This window comes from Camarhynchus parvulus, unplaced genomic scaffold (genome assembly GCF_901933205.1).
Source record: "Camarhynchus parvulus unplaced genomic scaffold, STF_HiC, whole genome shotgun sequence".
In the NCBI taxonomy this organism is placed as follows: Eukaryota; Metazoa; Chordata; class Aves; order Passeriformes; family Thraupidae; genus Camarhynchus; species Camarhynchus parvulus.
In genome coordinates this window covers 51,777-69,228 of record NW_022148545.1, presented here as the reverse complement: position 1 = coordinate 69,228, position 17,452 = coordinate 51,777, and the positions used below count along the sequence as shown (strand labels likewise).

Genomic DNA, 17,452 nt, shown 5'->3' with positions numbered 1-17,452 from the left:
AATTTTCCCCGTTTTTCCTGATTTTCCACGATTTTTCCCCAATTTTTTCCTGATTTTTTTCCCAATTTTCCCTCATTCCGGGAAAATCCCTAAAACCAGGGGGATTCCCAAATCCTCCCCAAATCCCCCCAGACCCCCCGGGCTCACTCCGGGGTCCCCTCGGGGGAATTTTGAGGCAAAAACCGAAAAAAAAGGGGAAAAAAAAAATATCCCCCTGCAAACGGAAATCTCGCGAGATTTGAACTCCACGCGAGAACTCCCGCGGCCGCGAGGGCGCGCGCTCGCCGCTCCCGTTTCCCGCCAAAATCAACCCTGAGGGAAAGGGGCGGGGCCAGCGCGGAAAGGGGCGGGGCACACACAGAAAGAGGCGGGGCCAACCGGAGGGGGCGGGGCGCATAGAGAAAGAGGCGGGGCCGCAACGGAGGGGGCGGGGCCAACCGGAGGGCCTGGTTTACCGGGGGCGGCCGCCGGAAGTTGAGCGGGCCCGGGGGAGGTGACGTAGGGGAGCGGAGGGGTCCGAACAGGGACGGGAAGGGGCGGAAAGTGACGGAAAGCGCCCGGAACGGCGGCGAGAAGCGGCGAACGGGAACGGGAGAGAACCGGAACGGCGGCCGGAAACGGAAAGCGCCGAGCGCGGCTGGAAAGCGCCGAACGGAGGCGGAAATTGGCGGAAACACCCGAGCAGTGACGGAAATCAGCGAGCATCGGCGGAAAAACCCGAGCAGCGCCGGAAAGGCCCGAAGCGGCGGCGGAAAGCGCCGAGCGCGGCCCGAGCGGCGCCGGAAGTGGCCGAGCGCGGCCGGAAGTGGCCGAGCGCAGCCGAGCGCGGACGGAGCCGCCGCGGCCTGAGCGCGGCCCGGCAGAGGAGCGGGAGGCGGCAGCGGCAGCGGCCCCGAGGCACCGGCAGCGCTCGGCCAGGGCTCGGCCAGCGCCGCCATGTCCGACTTCGACGAGTTCGAGCGGCAGCTGAACGAGAACAAACAAGGTACCGGCCCCGCCCCCCGCGCCTCACGGGGCGACCCCGGTGTGAGGGGAGGGGGGGGAGGGGGCGCTGCCCTCAGGGACAGGCCACGCCCCCCGCCCCTCCCCCACCGCGTGGTCGCCTTTGGGACCCCCCTCAATTTGGGGTCCCCCCTCATTGGGAGCCCCCCCCAATTGGGGTCCCCCCTTTTATTGATCCTCTCCTCAGTTTTGAGGTTCCCCCAATTTTGGGGTTTTTAATCCCCCTCAATTTTGGGGTTCCCCTTCGCGACCCCCCCCTCAATTTGGGGTCCCCCCCTCAATTTGGGGTCCCCCCCCTCAATTTGGGGTCCCCCCCTCAATTTGGGGTCCCCCCCCGGTTTTGATCCCACCCGATTTGGGGTCTCTCCGGGTTTGGGGTTTTTGGCCCTCCCCAGTTTCGGGGTCCCGCTTTGTGACCCCGCCCCCTCAATTCGGGCTCCGCCCCTTTTGGATTCCCCCCCTCCCCCCTTGATTGGGGTCCCCCCCATTTTGAGGTTAATTTGGGGTTAATTTGGGGGGAATTTGGGGCAGTTTTGGGGGGAATTTGGGGTTAATTTGGGGGGAATTCGGGGTTATTTTTTGGGGGGAATTTGGGGTTATTTTTTGGGGGGAATTTGGGGGGAATTTGGGGTTATTTTTTGGGGGGAATTTGGGGTTATTTTTTGGGGTTAATTTGGGGGGAATTTGGGGTTAATTTGGGGGGCAATTCGGGTTTATTTTTCGGGGTACTCGGGGCTGTTTTGGGGGATTTCAGTGTTATTTTTTGGGGGGAATTTGGGGGGAATTTGGGGTTATTTTGGGGGGAATTTGGGGTTAATTTGGGGGGAATTTGGGGTTATTTTTTGGGGGGAATTTGGGGTTATTTTTTGGGGAGAGTTTTGGGTTATTTTGGGGGGATTTTGGGGGGATTTTAGGGTTATTTGGGGGCTTTTTTTGTATATTTTCAGTTTATTTTCATTTTTTGGATGTCTTTTTAGGTTTTTTTTTTTTTTTAATTTTTTAACCCCTTTTTCCCCATTTCCAGAGTGGGACAAGCAGAACCGAGCACTCCGGGCTGATTTCAGGACTCTGGCTTTGATTTTTTTTTTTTTTTTTTCCGTTTTTTTTATCTTTTCACCTTTTTATAAACTTTGCAGGATATTTAAATTCCTTTTTTGTCATTTTTGAATTTTTTTAACTCTTCTTTCGTCATTTTCCAGAACTTGACAAGGGGAACCGGGTACTCTGGGCTGATTTCAGGACTCTGATTTTGATTTTTTTCTTGAATTTTTTTGGGGTGTTTTTTTTAATCTTTTCACCTTTTTCACCTTTTTACAAACTTTACGGGATATTTAAATTCCTTTTTTGCCATTTTTACAATTTTTTTAACCCTTTTTTCCTTGTTTCCAGAGCGGGACAAGGAGAACCGAGCACTCTGGGCTGATTTCAGAACTCTGGTTTTGATTTTTTTCCTGAATTTTTTGGGGTGTTTTTTTTAATCTTTTCACCTTTTTACAAACTTTGCAGGATATTGAAATTCCTTTTTACCATTTTTGAATTTTTTAACCCTTTTCCCCCGTTTCCAGAGCGGGACAAGGAGAACCGGCACCGCAAGCGCTCGCACAGCCGCTCCCGCAGCCGCGACCGCAAACAGCGCAGCCGCTCCCGGGAGAGGAGGAACCGCGACCAACGGAGCGTGAGCAGGGACCGGCGGCGCCGCAGGTGAGGGACACACCTGGGACACACCTGGATACACCTTGGGACACACCTGGGACACACCTGGGACACACCTGGGACACACCTGGGGCATGGGGACACACTGGGGACACATTGGGGACACACTGGGGACAGCCACGGGTGGGGACACATGGGGTCAGTGCAGCCGCTCCCGGGAGAGGCGGAACTGCGACCAACGCAGTGTCAGCAGGGACCGGCGGCGCCGCAGGTACTGCCACACACCTGGGGACATGGATACACCTTGGGGACACAGCTGGGACACACCTTGGGCATGGGGACACACTGGGGACACACTGGGGACACACTGGGGTCAGTGGGCACACGCCTGGGGAGGGGACACACTGGGGACACAGCCACAACCGGGGTCAGGTGAGGGACACACCTGGGACACACCTGGGACACACCTGGGACACACCTGGGACATGGGGACAAACTGGGGACACATTGGGGACACACTGGGGTCAGTGGGCACACACCTGGGACACACCTGGGACACACCTGGGGACATGGACACACCTTGGGGACACACCTGGGACACACCTGGGGACATGGATACACCTTGGGGACACACCTGGGACAGCCTGGGTACACACCCAGGGCAGTGGGGACACACCCGGGGCAATGTGGACACACCTGGGGACATGGGGACACACCTGCGACACACCTCGGAGATGGATACACCTTGGGGACACACGTGGGCCATGGGGCAGTGGGAGACACCTGGGGACACGCTGGGGACAGCCTGGGGCAGTGGGGACACACCTGGGGACACACCCGGGGCAATGGGACACACCTGGGACACACCTGGGGACGTGGGGACACGCCTGGGGACACACCTGGGACAGCCTGGGACACACCTGGGGAGCATTGGGGACACAGCTGGGCACAGCTGCTCCAGGGAGAGGAGGAACCACGAGCAGCAGGTACAGTGACACACCTTGGGGACACCTTGGGGACAGCTTGGGGACACACGGTGTACACCTTGACAGTGGGGACAGGTCTGGGACAGTGGGGACACCTTGGGGACACCTTGGGGACACACGGGGGACACACCTGGGACACACCTGGGACACTGGGACACCTTGGGACACCTGGGACCACCTGGGCACTGCAGTGGGCCTGCAGGGACTGCCGGTGCTGCAGGTACTGGGGGGGACGTTGGGGACACCACGGGGACACATTGGGGGTGTTGGGGACACACTGAGGACACCTTGGGGACAATTAGGGTTTTGGGGACATTGGGGGCACATTGGGGACACTTTGGGGTGTCCTGGGGACACCTTGGGGACACTTTGGGGACATTGGGGACACTCTGAGGACATTGAAAGCATCCTGGGGACATTGGGGACACTCTGGGGACATTGGGGACAATTAGGAAATTGGGGACACTTTGGGGACACTGGGGACACTTTGGGGACACCTTGGGGTGTCCTGGGGACACTTGATTGGTTGGTGGGACACTTGGGGTAATTGGGGACATAGAATTGGGTGGAATTGGGGCACCTGGGACACCTGGGGAGGGGGCACTTTGGGGACACCCGGGGGCTCGCCCCTTGGGTGCTTTGGGGATTGGGAGCTGGGGAGGATTTTGGGTTGGCTGCTTCCCCAGGCGTCTCGGACCCGGTGGGCTTGGTGGGGGTTTGGGGGATTTTGGGGCATTTTTGGGTTTTTTTGGGGGGTTTGGGGGCATTTTTGGGAGATTTTTTTTGGGAGATTTTTTGGGGGATTCTCAAGGGTTTTTTGGGTTTTTTTGGGGGGAGTTTTGGGGGATTCTCAAGGGTTTTTTGGGGGGATTTTGGGGGGAGTTTGGGGGTTTTTGGGGGGATTTTGGGGGTTTTTTTGAGGGTTTTTTGGGGGGTGTTTGGAGTGGTTTTTAGGGGTGTTTTGGTTGTTTTTGGGGGTGTTTTCTGGCGTGTTTTTGGGGGATTTTTGGGGTGATTTTTGGGATGGTGTTTGGGGTGTTTTTGCTTTTTTTTTTGGGGTGTTTTTTGGGGTGGCTTTTGGGGTTTTTTGGGGTGTTTTGGGGAGGTTTTTGGGGTGGTTTTGGGGTGTTTTTTTGGTATGTTTCTGGGGTGTTTTTGGTGGTTTGGGGTGTTTTTTTGGGGTGTTTTTGGGGTGTTTTGGGGAGGTTTTTGGGTGGTTTTTGGGGTGTTTTTGGGGTGGTTTTTGGGGGATTTTGGGGTATTTTTGGTGTTTTTGGGGTGATTTTTGGTGTGTTTCTGGGATGCTTTTGGTGTGTTTCTGGGATGGTTTTGGGGTGTTTTTTTGGGGTGTTTTTGGGGTGATTTTTGGTGTTTTTTTGGGGTGTTTTTGGGGTGTTTTTGGGGTTTTTTGGGGTGGTTTTTGGTGTGTTTCTGGGATGCTTTTGGTGTGTTTCTGGGATGGTTTTGGGGTGTTTTTTTGGGGTGATTTTTGGTGTTTTTTTGGGGTGTTTTTGGGGTGTTTTGGGGCTGGGGCGTGCAGCCCCCTCCCCAACCCCCCCGTGCCCCCCCAGCCGCTCCCCCCGGCACGAGAAGAAGAAGAAAATCCGGAAATATTGGGACGTGCCCCCCCCCGGCTTCGAGCACATCACCCCCATGCAGTACAAGGCCATGCAGGGTGAGAGACCCCCCCCAAATCCACCCGGGAACCCCCCCAGACCCCCGGGGACCCCCAGACCCACAGGGACCCCCCCAAACCCCCCCGTGACTCTTCTAGAGACCCCAAACCCCCCCAGGACCCCCCCCCAATCCCCCAAACAGCCCCATGACCCATCCTACAGACCCCAAACAACCCCAAACCCCCCATAACCCGTCCCAGTGACCCCAAACCCCCTCAGGACCCTTCCTAGAGACCCCAAACTGCCCCAAAGCCCGCCTGGGCCCCCAAACCCCCTCAGGACCCCCCAAACCCCCCCATAACCCCCCAAACAGCCCCAAACCCATCCTACAGACCCCAAAGCCCCCCAGAACACCCCAAACCCCCCGAGCCCCCAAACGCCCCAAACGCCCCAACCTCCCAAAGCCCCCAAACCCCCCCCCCCCCCCAATCCCCCAAACAGCCCCATAATCCATCCCACAGACCCCAAAAACCCCCAAACACCACATAACCCGCCCAACAACCCCAAATCCCCCCAAACAGCCCCACTACACATCCCAAACACCTCAAACCCCCCCAGGACACCCCAAATACCCCCAACAGCCCCCCCATAACCCCCAAACAGCCCCATAACCTGTCCTAGAGACCCCAAACTGCCCCAAACAGCCCCATAACGCATCCCAGAGACCCCAAAACCCCCCAGGACCCCCCCAAATCCCCCCAAATGGCCCCATAACCCATCCTAGAGACCCCAAACCCCCCAGGACACCCCAAATACCCCCAAACAGCCCCATAACCCATCCTACAGACCCCAAACCCCCCAGGACACCCCAAAACGGCCCCATAACCCATCCTACAGACCCCAAACCCCCTCAGGACCCCCCAAACACCCATACGCCTAGAGACCCCAAACTCCCCCATACAGCCCCATCCCAGTGACCCCACAGGACACCCCAAAACACGCCCCAAACCCCCCCAAACAGCCCCATAACCCATCCCAGTATCCCCCAAACCCCCAAACCCACCTACAGACCCCCAAACCCCCCAAACCCCCATAACACATCCCAGTGACCCCAAACCCCCCATAACCCCTCCCAGTGCCCCCAAACCCCCCATAACCCCCGTTTCCCCCAGCCGCGGGTCAGATCCCGGCCACGGCGCTGCTGCCCACCATGACCCCGGACGGTTTGGCCGTCACCCCCACGCCGGTGCCCGTGGTCGGCAGCCAAATGACGCGGCAGGCGCGGCGCCTCTACGTGGGCAACATCCCCTTCGGCATCACCGAGGTGATTCGGGGGAAATTGGGGTTATTTCTGGGGTATTTTGGGGTTATTTGTGGCGCCTCTACGTGGGCAACATCCCCTTCGGCATCACCGAGGTGACTCGAGGGGAAATTGGGGTTATTTCTGGGGATTTTGGGGTTATTTGTGGCGCCTCTACGTGGGCAACATCCCCTTCGGCATCACCGAGGTACTGAGGGAAATTGGGGTTATTTCTGGGGATTTTGGGGTTATTTGTGGCGCCTCTACGTGAGCAGCATCCCCTTCGGCATCACCGAGGTACTGAGGGGAAATTGGGGGAAATTTGGGTTTATTTTGGGGTTTATTTGGGGTTATTTGTGGCGCCTCTACGTGGGCAACATCCCCTTTGGCATAGCCAAAGTGATTTGGGGGGAAATTGGGGGAAATTGGGGGAAATTTGGGGTTATTTCTGGGGTTTTTGGGGTTTATTTGGGGTGTTTGTGAGGCCTCTACGTGGGCAACATCCCCTTTGGCATAGCCAAAGTGATTTGGGGTTATTTGGGATTATTTCTGGGGATTTTGGGGTTATTTGGGGTTGTGTGTGGTGTCTCTACGTGAGCAGCATCCCCTTCGGCATCACCGAGGTGATTTGGGGGCTTTATTTGGGGGAAATTGGGGGAAATTTGGGGGAAATTGGGGTTATTTCTGGGGTTTTTGGGGTTTTTGTGGCGCCTCTACGTGGGCAACATCCCCTTCGGCATCACCGAGGTACTGAGGGGAAATTTGGGGAAATTTGGGGTTTATTTGGGAGAATTTGAGGTTTTAGGAGGTTATTTCACCCCCCGATTTCCCCATTTCTGACCCAAAACTCCCATTTCCCCCCCCCCCCAAATTTCCCCATTTCTGACCCCAAACCCCCAATTTTCCCGCCCCCCAACCCCCAAATTTCCCCGTTTCTGACCCCAAATCCCCATTTTCCCCCCCCAATTTCCCCCCAAATTTCCCCGTTCCTGACCCCAAACCCCCATTTTTCCTCCCCCAAATTTCCCCAAATTTCCCCGTTGCTGACCCCAAACTCACATTTCCCCCCCCCCACCCCCAGATTTCCCCATTTCTGACCCCAAACCCCCATTTCCCCTCCCAACCCCCCGATTTCCCCGTTTCTGACCCCAAACCCCCATTTCCCCCCCCCAAATTTCCCCAAATTTCCCCGTTTCTGACCCCAAACCGCGTTTTTCCCCAGGAGGCGATGATGGATTTCTTCAACGCGCAGATGCGCCTGGGGGGGCTGACGCAGGCGCCCGGGAACCCCGTGCTGGCCGTGCAGATCAACCAGGACAAGAACTTCGCCTTCCTCGAGGTGCCCAGGGGAATCTGGGGGAATTTGGGGCAAATTCTGTGGAATTTGGGGGATTTGGGGTGAACTTGAGGGAAATTTGGGGAGTTTTGGGGTGAATTTGGGGAGTTTTGGGGAATTTTGGGGAACCCCGTGCTGGCCGTGCAGATCAACCAGGACAAGAACTTCGCCTTCCTCGAGGTGCCCAGGGGAATCTGGGGCAAATTCAGGGGATTTTGGGTGGAATTTGGGGAGGGTGAATTTGGGGGATTGGCTGGGTGAGATGGCTTCGAGGTGCCCAAAATTTGGGGAAATTTGGGGGTTTTGGGGTGAATTCTGTGGATTTTGGGGGATTTGGGGTGAATTTGAGGGAATTTGGGGAGTTTTGGGGGAGATTTTGGGAGAACCCCGTGCTGGCCGTGCAGATCAACCAGGACAAGAACTTCGCCTTCCTCGAGGTGCCATGGGGAATTTGGGGAAATTCGGGGGGATTTGGGGTGAATTTGGGGGATTTGGGGTGAATTTGGGGGATTTGGGGGATTTAGCGAGAATTCAGGGGGATTCTGGGGGGAATTTGGGGGATTTTTTGGGGGAATTTAAGGGAAATGTGGGGGTTTTGGAATGAATTTTGTGGGGTTTGGGGGATTTTGGGGGAATTTAGGGGGAATTCAGGGGGAATTTGGGGAGTCTTGGGGTGAAGTTGGGGGTTTTGGGGGGATTTGGGGGAAATTTGGGGGGATTTGGGGGTAATTTGGGGTTCCCAGACCCATTTTTGGGTTTCCCAGCCCCGTTTCTGACCCGATTTTGGGTTTTTGTGGCTCCATTTTGGGGTTCCCTTACCTGGTTTTGGTTTCCCATACTCGTTCCTCACACAATTTTGGGTTCTCTGACCCAATTTTGGGGTTCCCAGCCCCATTTTTGGGGCTCCCTGACCCATTCCTGACCCATTTTGGGGTTCCCAGTCCGGTTTTTGGGGTTCCCAGCCCCATTTTGTGGTTCCCAACCCCATTTTGGGGCTCCCTGACCCATTTTTTGCATTCCCAGCCCCGTTTTGGGGCTCCCTGACCCATTTTTGGGGTTCCATGACCCATTCCTGACCCATTTTGGGGCTCCCAGCCCCATTTTGGGGTTCCCAGCCCCATTTTTGGGGTTCCCTGACCCATTTTTGGGGTTCCATGACCCATTCCTGACCCATTTTGGGGTTCCCAGCCCCATTTTGGGGTTCCCAGCCCCATTTTTGGGGTTCCCAGCCCCGTTTTGGGTTCCCAGCCCCATTTTGGGGTTCCCTGACCCATTTTGGGGCTCCCTGACCCATTTTTGGGGCTCCCTGACCCATTCCTGACCCATTTTTGGGGTTCCCAGCCCCGTTTTGGGCTCCCTGACCCATTTTGGGGTTCCCAGCCCCATTTTTGGGGTTCCCTGACCCATTCCAGCCCCATTTTGGGGCTCCCTGACCCATTCCTGACCCATTTTTGGGGTTCCCAGCCCCATTTTTGGGTTCCCTGACCGTGTCCGCGCTTGCCCCGCAGTTCCGCTCGGTGGACGAGACGACGCAGGCCATGGCCTTCGACGGGATCATTTTCCAGGGGCAGTCGCTGAAGATCCGGCGGCCCCACGATTACCAACCGCTGCCCGGCATGTCCGAGAACCCCTCGGTCTACGTGCCTGGTAAAGCACCCCAAATCACCTGAAATCACCCCAAAATAACCCTGAGATCAGCCCAAAAATCAGCCCAAAAATCAGCCCTAAAATCCCCTGAGATCACCCCAAAAATCACCCCAAAATAACCCTGAGATCAGCCCAAAAATCACCCCAAAATAACCCCAAAATAACCCTGAGATCAGCCCAAAAATCCCCTGAAATCACCCCAAAAATCACCCTGAAATCACCCCAAAAATCCCCTGAGATCAGCCCAAACCCCTGCCCGGCATGTCCGAGAACCCCTCAGTCTGTGTGCTTGGTAAATCACCCCAAAATCACCTGAAATCACCCCAAAAAATCAGCCCAAAAATCACCCCAAAAATCCCCTGAAATCAGCCCAAAAATCACCCTGAAATCAGCCCAAAAAATCAGCCCAAAAAATCACCCCAAAAATCCCATGAAATCAGCCCAAAAATCACCCTGAAATCACCCCAAAATCACCTGAAATCAGCCCAAAAATCACCCTAAAATCACCCCAAAAACCAGCCCAAAAATCAGCCCAAAAATCCCTGAGATCAGCCCAAACCCCTGCCCGGCATGTTCGAGAACCCCTCGATCTATGTGCCTGGTAAGGGTCTCCCAAAAAAACCCCAAAACAACCCTGAAATCAGCCCAAAAATAACCATGAAGTCACTCTGAAATCACCCCAAAAATACCCCAGAAATCAGCCCAAAGATCTCCAGAAATTGCCCCAAAATTCACCCCAAAAATAACCCTGAAGTCACCCTGAATTCGGCCCAAAAATCTCCTAAAAATCCCCCAAAAATCAGGGACTCTCCCAAGTTCTGGGGGGCATTTTGGGGGTTCCAGGTGGAAATCTGGGGATTCCAGGTGAATTTTGGGTTTCCAGGTGGGATTTTGGGGTTTCCAGGTGGGATTTTGGGTGGATTTTGGAGGTTCCAGGTGGGATTTTGGGTGGATTTTGGGGTTTCCAGGTGGGATTTTGGGTGGATTTTGGGGTGCCGGGGTCACTCCGGGGTTCCAGGTGAGACTTTGGGGTTTTTCGGCCGTTTCCAGGTGTGGTGTCCACGGTGGTCCCGGACTCCGCCCACAAACTCTTCATCGGGGGCCTCCCCAATTACCTGAACGATGACCAGGTGAGGGGGGGAGCCCCAAAAATCCCCCCAAAAATCCTCCCAAAAATTCCCAAAAATCCCCCCAAAATTTGCCAAAATTCCCTCCAAAAATCCCCCCAGAAAGTCCCAAAATTCCCTCAAAAAATCCCCCCAAAAATTCCCAAAATCCCGCCCCTTAAACTGGGGGAGGAAACCCCAAATCCCCCCAAAGACCCCATCCCAGAAATTGGGGAGGGGACCCCAAAATCCCAAAAATGACCCCAAAAATCGAGGCCGGGGTGGGATTTTGGGGGGTTCAGGGAGGGGTTTCCCCATTCCGGGGGGGAATTCCCAAATTCCAGAGGAAAAAAAATCCCAATTTTGGCAGGGGGGGGTCCCAAATTCCAGGGGGTTTCCCAAATCTCGGGGGCGTTCCCAGACCCCAAAATCTCCCCAAAATCCCCCGAATTCAGCTCAAATGAGAATGAGGAGCTGGATGAGGCCGATTGGACCCCCGGGGTATTTTGGGGAGGGGGATCCCAAATCCTGGGGGTGTTCCCAGATCCTGGGGGCCACTCCCAGACCCCAAATCGCCCCCAAATTCCCCCAAAATTCCCCAAATTCAGCTCAAATCAGGACAGGGAGCAGAACGGGGTCAGTTGGGACCCCCGGGGTATTTTGGGGAGGGGGATCCCAAATCCCAGAGGGAATTCCCGAATTCTGGGGGAAGTTCCCAAATCCAGGAGGATTCCCAAATTCCAGGGGGGTTCCCCAATCTCGGGGGCGTTCCCAGACCCCAAAATCCCCCAAAATTCCCCAAATTCAGCTCAAATCAGAACAAGGAGGAGAATGGGGTCAATGGGGACCCCCGGGGTATTTTGGGGAGGGGGATCCCAAATCCCAGAGGGAATTCCCAGACCCGGGTCGCTCCCAGGCCCCGAAATCGCCCCAATTTGCCCCAAATCGCCCCGAACCGCAGGTGAAGGAGCTGCTGACGTCCTTCGGGCCCCTCAAGGCGTTCAACCTGGTCAAGGACAGCGCCACGGGGCTGAGCAAGGGCTACGCCTTCTGCGAGTACGTGGACATCAACGTCACTGACCAGGTACTGCCCAAAAACTGCCCCAAAACGGCCCAGGAACTGCCCAAAAACTGCCCCAAAACTGCCCAAAAACTGCCCCAAAACTGCCCAAAAACTGCCCAAAAATCACCCAAAACAACAACCAAAAACGGCCCAAAATCAGCGAGTATGTGGACATCAACGTCACTGACCAGGTACTGCCCAAAAACTGCCCAAAAACGGCCCCAAAAATGGCCCAAAATCTGCCCAGGAACTGCCCAAAATCCGCTCAAAAAATCCACCCCAAATCCACACAAAACTGCCCAAAATCTGCCCTAAAACTCTGCCAAAAAAACTGCTCAAAAATTGCCCAAAAATCACCCAAAACAACAGCCCAAAACGGCCAAAAATCAACCTGAAACAACACAAACTCAGCGAGTACGTGGGCATCAACGTCACTGACCAGGTACTGCCCCAAAACTGCCCCAAAACTGCCCCAAAAACTGCCCCAAAACAGCCCAAAATCTGCCCAAAGTGTGCCCCAAAAACTGCTCAAAAATGGCCCAAAAACTGCCCAGGAACTGCCCCAAAAACTGCCCAAACTCAGCGAGTACGCGGACATCAACGTCACTGACCAGGTACCCGAAACCACCCCAAAAACTGCCCCAAAAACTGCCCCAAAAACTGCCCCAAAAACTGTCCCAAAAACTGCCCAGGAACTGCCCAAAATCCACCCAAAAATTCCCCCCCGAAATCCGCACAAAACTGCCCAAAATCTGCCCCAAAAAAGGCGCCAAAACTGCCCCAAAATCCACCCAAAACTGCCCCAAATCCACTCCTGGGGGTTGAAACCCCCTGAAATTTGGGGAGGGGGTCCCCAAACCCCCCATACAATTTGGGGAGGGGTCCCTGACCCCATTTCCCCCCCAAGTCTTTTTGGATCCTCCCCTAAAATGCCCCAAAATCCCAGAATTTCCCCCATTTCTGCCCCAAATCCACACCTGGAGGGGTCACAGCTGTCCGAAATTTGGGGAGGGGGTCCCAAAAGCCCCCCAGAATTTGGGGAGGGGGTCCCAAAACCCCATATAATTTGGGGAGGGGTCCCTGACCCTATTCCCCCCCCCAAGTCTTTTTGGCTCCCCCAATCCTCCCCTAAAATGCCCCAAAATCCCAGAATTTTCTGCCCCAAATACACACCTGGGGGGGTCGCAGACGCCCCAAATTTGGGGAGGGGTCCCCAAAGCCCCCCAGAATTTGGGGAGGGGTCCACCCCATTTCCATTTGGACCCTAAACCAAATTTCCATTTGCAAATTCATGGGGGGGGTCCAGCGCCCGTTGGGAGGGGTCCACGGGGGTCCCCCCCATTTGGTGTCCCCCCCGGGCCATGTGCCCCCCAGGCCTCGCTCAATGGGATGCAGCTCGGCGACAAGAAGCTGCTGGTGCAGAGGGCGAGCGTGGGGGCCAAGAACGCCACGCTGGTGAGTGAGACCCCTCCCCAAATTCCCCCGGGCGCTCCGGGGACCCCTCCCCAAAATCCAGAGGGGTTTGGGGGACCCCTCCCGAAAATTTGGGGTTTTTTTGGGGAAGCTTTTCCGAGATACGGGCGTTTTTTGGGGAGGGGTTTTTGGGGAATCCTTCCCAAGATCTGTGGGTATTTTGGGGACCCCTCCCCAAATTTGGGATGGGGATGGGAATTGGGGACCCCTCCCCAAAATCCAGAGGGGTTTGGGGGACCCCTCCCCAAAATTTGGGGTTTTTTTGGGGAATCCTTCCCAAGATCTGGGGGGGTTTGGGATCATTTTTTGGGGGATTTGGGATCATTTTGGGGGAATTTTTTGGGGGATTTGGGGTTGTTTTTTGGGGGATTTGGGATCATTTTGGGGTTGTTTTTAAGGGGGTTTGGGATCATTTTTGGGGGGATTTGGGGTCGTTTTGGGGAGATTTGGGGTTGTTTTTTGGGGGATTTGGGATCATTTTTTGGGGTGGTCCTGGGGGTGGGGGAGGGGTCAGGACCCCGAGGTTTTTGTGTTTCCCCCGTTCATTTCCAATTTCCCCAATTTTTCCTGATTTCCCATTTGTTTTCTTAATTTCCCCCATTTTTTGGTATTTTTCTTGATTTGTTTTTTGTTTTCTCCCATTTTACTTTCAATTTCCCCATTTTTCTACTCAATTCCCCCATTTTTTCCCTATATTTCCCATTTTTATCCGTATTTTTCCCCAATTCCCCCCATTTTTTTCCCCTTTTTTCGTCAACATTTCTCTTTTTTTTCCCCCATTTTTATCCCATTTCCCCCCCAAATTCCCAATTTTGCCCCGTATTTTCCCCCTCTTTTTTTCCCTTTTTCCTCAACATTTCCTGTTTTTTCCCTATTTTTACCCCATTTCATCCCCAAATTTCCCATTTTCCCCCTGTTTTTCCTCATTTTTTCCCTCAACATTTCCCATTTTACCCCCACAATTTTGCCCTCAATTTTTCTCTTTTTTTTCCCATTTTTACCCCCAAATTTCCCATTTCCCCCCTATTTTCTCCCATCTTTTTTTCCCCTTTTTTCCTCAACATTTCCCATTTTTTCCCCCATTTTTTACCCCATTCCCCCCCCATTTTTTACCAAATTCCCCCATTTTTTACCCCCAAATTCCCCCATTTCTCCCCCATTTTTTACCCCCATTTCTCCCCCATTTCCCCCCCATTTTTTTCCCCATTTTTTACCCCAAATTCCTCCATTTCTCCCCCATTTCCCCCCCATTTTTTTCCCCCATTTCTCCCCCATTTCCCCCCCATTTTTCCCCCATTTCCCCCCATTTTTCCCCATTTTTTACCCCATTTCCCCCCTATTTTCCCCCCATTTTTACCCCCAATTTCCCCCATTTCCCCCCCATTTTTTACCCCCATTTTTTCCCCATTTTTTACCCCCAAATTCCCCCATTTTCCCCCCCATTTCCCCCCATTTTTTACCCCCATTTTCCCCCCGATTTCCCCCCAAATTCCCCAATTTTTTGGACATTTCCCCCATTTCCCCCCCATTTTTTACCCCAAATTCCCCCATTTTCTCCCCCATTTCTCCCCCATTTCCCCCCCCATTTTCCCCCATTTCTCCCCCATTTCCCCCATTTTTTACCCCCATTTTTCCCCATTTTCCCCCCAAATTCCCCCATTTTCCCCCGCAAATTCCCCCATTTTCCCCCCATTTTTTTGACATTTCCCCATTTCCCCCCCCATTTTCCCCCATTTTCTCCCCCATTTTCCCCCCATTTCTCCCCCATTTTCCCCCCATTTCTCCCCCATTTTTTACCCCCATTTTTCCCCATTTTCCCCCCAAATTCCCCCATTTTCCCCTGCAAATTCCCCCATTTTCCCCCAATTTTTTTTGACATTTCCCCCCATTTTTTACCCCCCATTTTCCCCCATTTCCCCCAAATTCCCCCATTTCTCCCCCATTTCCCCCCATATTTTGCCCCCCCCCGTTTCCAGAGCACCATCAACCAGACGCCGGTGACGCTGCAGGTGCCGGGGCTGATGAGCTCGCAGGTGCAGATGGGCGGCCACCCCACCGAGGTGCTGTGCCTGCTCAACATGGTGCTGCCCGAGGAGCTGCTGGACGACGAGGAGTACGAGGAGATCGTCGAGGACGTTGGCGGGCGGAATGCGGCACGGTCAAATCCATCGAGATCCCGCCCGTGATCTTAATCGGAGGGAAAATCCCAAAACGGGGTCACCTGTGTCGGTGTGCCCAGGTGTGCTGGGAAGGGATGGAAGAGGAAGGCGGTGAAATCCCACCCGCGCGTAGGCGTGGAGTACCTGGGTGTGGAAAAGTGAGAGATGAGAGATACGGGGTCACCTGTGTGCCCAGGTGTGCTGGGAATGGGATGGGAATGGGTTAAATCCATCGAGATCCCACGTCCCGTGGACGGCGTCGAGGTGCCCGGCTGTGGAAAGGTGAGAGATGAGAGATATCAGCTCACCTGTGTGCCCAGGTGTGCTGGGAATGGGATGGGAACAGGCAGGTGGGGCAGTCATCCATCGAGATCCGCGGGTACTGTGGGGGGGGGTGGGGGAAAGTAGGTATGGAAGGGGAAGTTGGGGGGCGGGTGCCGGCTGTGGAAAGGTGAGAATGGAAGGGGTCACCTGTGTGCCCAGGTGTGCTGGGAATGGGGCAGGGGAGGGGGCAGGTACGGCACCGTCAGATCCATTGAGATCCCGCGGCCCGTGGATGGAGTGGAAGTACCTGGGTGTGGAAAGGTGAGAGATGGGAGATACGGGCTCACCTGTGTGCCCAGGTGTGCCCAGGTGTGCCCAGGTGTGCCCAGGTGTGCCCAGGTGTGCCGGGAACGGGCAGGGAAAGGGTTAAACCATGGAGATTTGGGGCCTGCGAAGGCTCTGAGCTGCGGGAAGGGGAGAACGCAGAGATTTGGGGTTCCAGATGTGCCCAGCTGTGCGCCCAGCTGTGCCCCTGGGCCGGGCCCTGCAGTTCCCCTCAGGGCTCGGTGTCCGTGCGTCCGTCTGTCCGTGCGTCCGTCCTGCCCCAAATCCCCCGGAAATGAACCCAAATCCCCCCCGAACCCCAAATCCACCAGAAGGACCCGAAACGCCCCAAAATCTCCTGGGTTTGCCCCAGATTTGTTCAGATTTCAGTGGGGTTCACGTCGGCGTTCGGCTGCCAGGAGATCCCCGTGTCCGTCTGTCCTCACTGACCCCAAATTCACCTGAAATCCCCCCAAACAACCCCAAATCTTTGTGAAATGACCCCAAATCCCCCAAATTCCCAAAATGACCCAAAATCCCGGTATTTTCCCGCAGATTTTCGTAGAGTTCACGTCGGCGTTCGGCTGCCAGGAGGCCCCTGTGTCCGTCCGTCCTTACTGACCCCGAATCCCTTGAAATCCCCCCAAAATGACCAAAAATGACTGAAATCCCCAAAATCCCCAAAAATGACCCAAAATCTCGGTTTTTCCCCCCCTTTTCCCGCAGATTTTCGTGGAGTTCACGTCGGTGTTCGACTGCCAGAAGGCCATGCAGGGCCTGGGCTGTCCCTGTGCCCTTAGTGACCCCAAATCTTTGTGAAATCACCCCAAATCCCCAAAATCACCAAATTTTCCCCAAAATGACCCAAATTTTGGTGTTTTTCCCCCAATTCCCCGCAGATTTTCGTGGAGTTCACGTCGGTGTTCGACTGCCAGAAGGCCATGCAGGGCCTGGGCTGTCCCTGTGTCCCAAATCCCTGTGAAATCCCCCAAAACAACTGAAATCACTGAAATCCCCAAAATGACCCAAAATCTCGGTTTTTCCCCCAAATCCCGCAGATTTTCGTGGAGTTCACGTCGGTGTTCGACTGCCAGAAGGCCATGCAGGGCCTCACGGGCCGCAAGTTCGCCAACCGCGTCGTGGTCACCAAGTTCTGCGACCCCGACTCGTACCACCGCCGCGACTTCTGGTAGCCCCGCCCCCGGCCCCGCCCCCCGGCCGCGGCCCCGCCCCCCGGCCGCGGCCCCGCCCCCTTTCCCCCCCATTTCCCGCGGTTTCCCCCCCCCCCAAAAACCCCGCCCCCCTCTCTCCCCTCCCCCACCCCGCGCTGGTTTCTCGTTGTAGCTTCGGCCGCCCCTCCCCCACCCATCGCCCCTCCCCCCCCCGCACCCATCGCCCCTCCCCCCACCCCCCACCCCCCGCGGCGTTTTTTGGTATTGGCGGGAAAAGGGGGGAGGGGCGGCGGCAAAAGGGGGGGAGGGGAACCCCCCCGAGCGCCCCTCCCCAACCCCATCCCCCCTTCC

The 17,452-nt window shown here is 55.4% G+C and overlaps 1 protein-coding gene across 1 annotated transcript; it reads left to right on the top strand.

The window, feature by feature from the left end:
- Nucleotides 1-504: 504 nt before the first annotated feature.
- U2AF2 (U2 small nuclear RNA auxiliary factor 2) lies at nt 505-17,285 on the top strand. The gene is made up of 12 exons (XM_030970649.1): nt 505-985; nt 2,568-2,703; nt 5,213-5,316; nt 6,430-6,581; nt 7,780-7,896; nt 9,402-9,540; nt 10,591-10,670; nt 11,608-11,730; nt 13,084-13,164; nt 15,159-15,325; nt 15,845-15,926; nt 16,988-17,285. Exons 1-12 carry the CDS (start codon nt 937-939, stop codon nt 17,120-17,122), a joined length of 1,365 nt encoding a protein of 454 aa, XP_030826509.1. The 5' UTR covers nt 505-936; the 3' UTR covers nt 17,123-17,285.
- The last annotated feature ends 167 nt before the right edge of the window (nt 17,286-17,452 follow it).

Coding starts and splice junctions, on each gene's coding strand:
- U2AF2 (XM_030970649.1), top strand. CDS start 937: ATGTCCGACTTCGACGAGTTCGAGCGGCAGCTGAACGAGAACAAACAA. Junction 6,582..7,779: donor TCCCCTTCGGCATCACCGAG/GTGATTCGGGGG, acceptor GTTTTTCCCCAG/GAGGCGATGATGGATTTCTT. Junction 13,165..15,158: donor GGGCCAAGAACGCCACGCTG/GTGAGTGAGACC, acceptor CCCCGTTTCCAG/AGCACCATCAACCAGACGCC.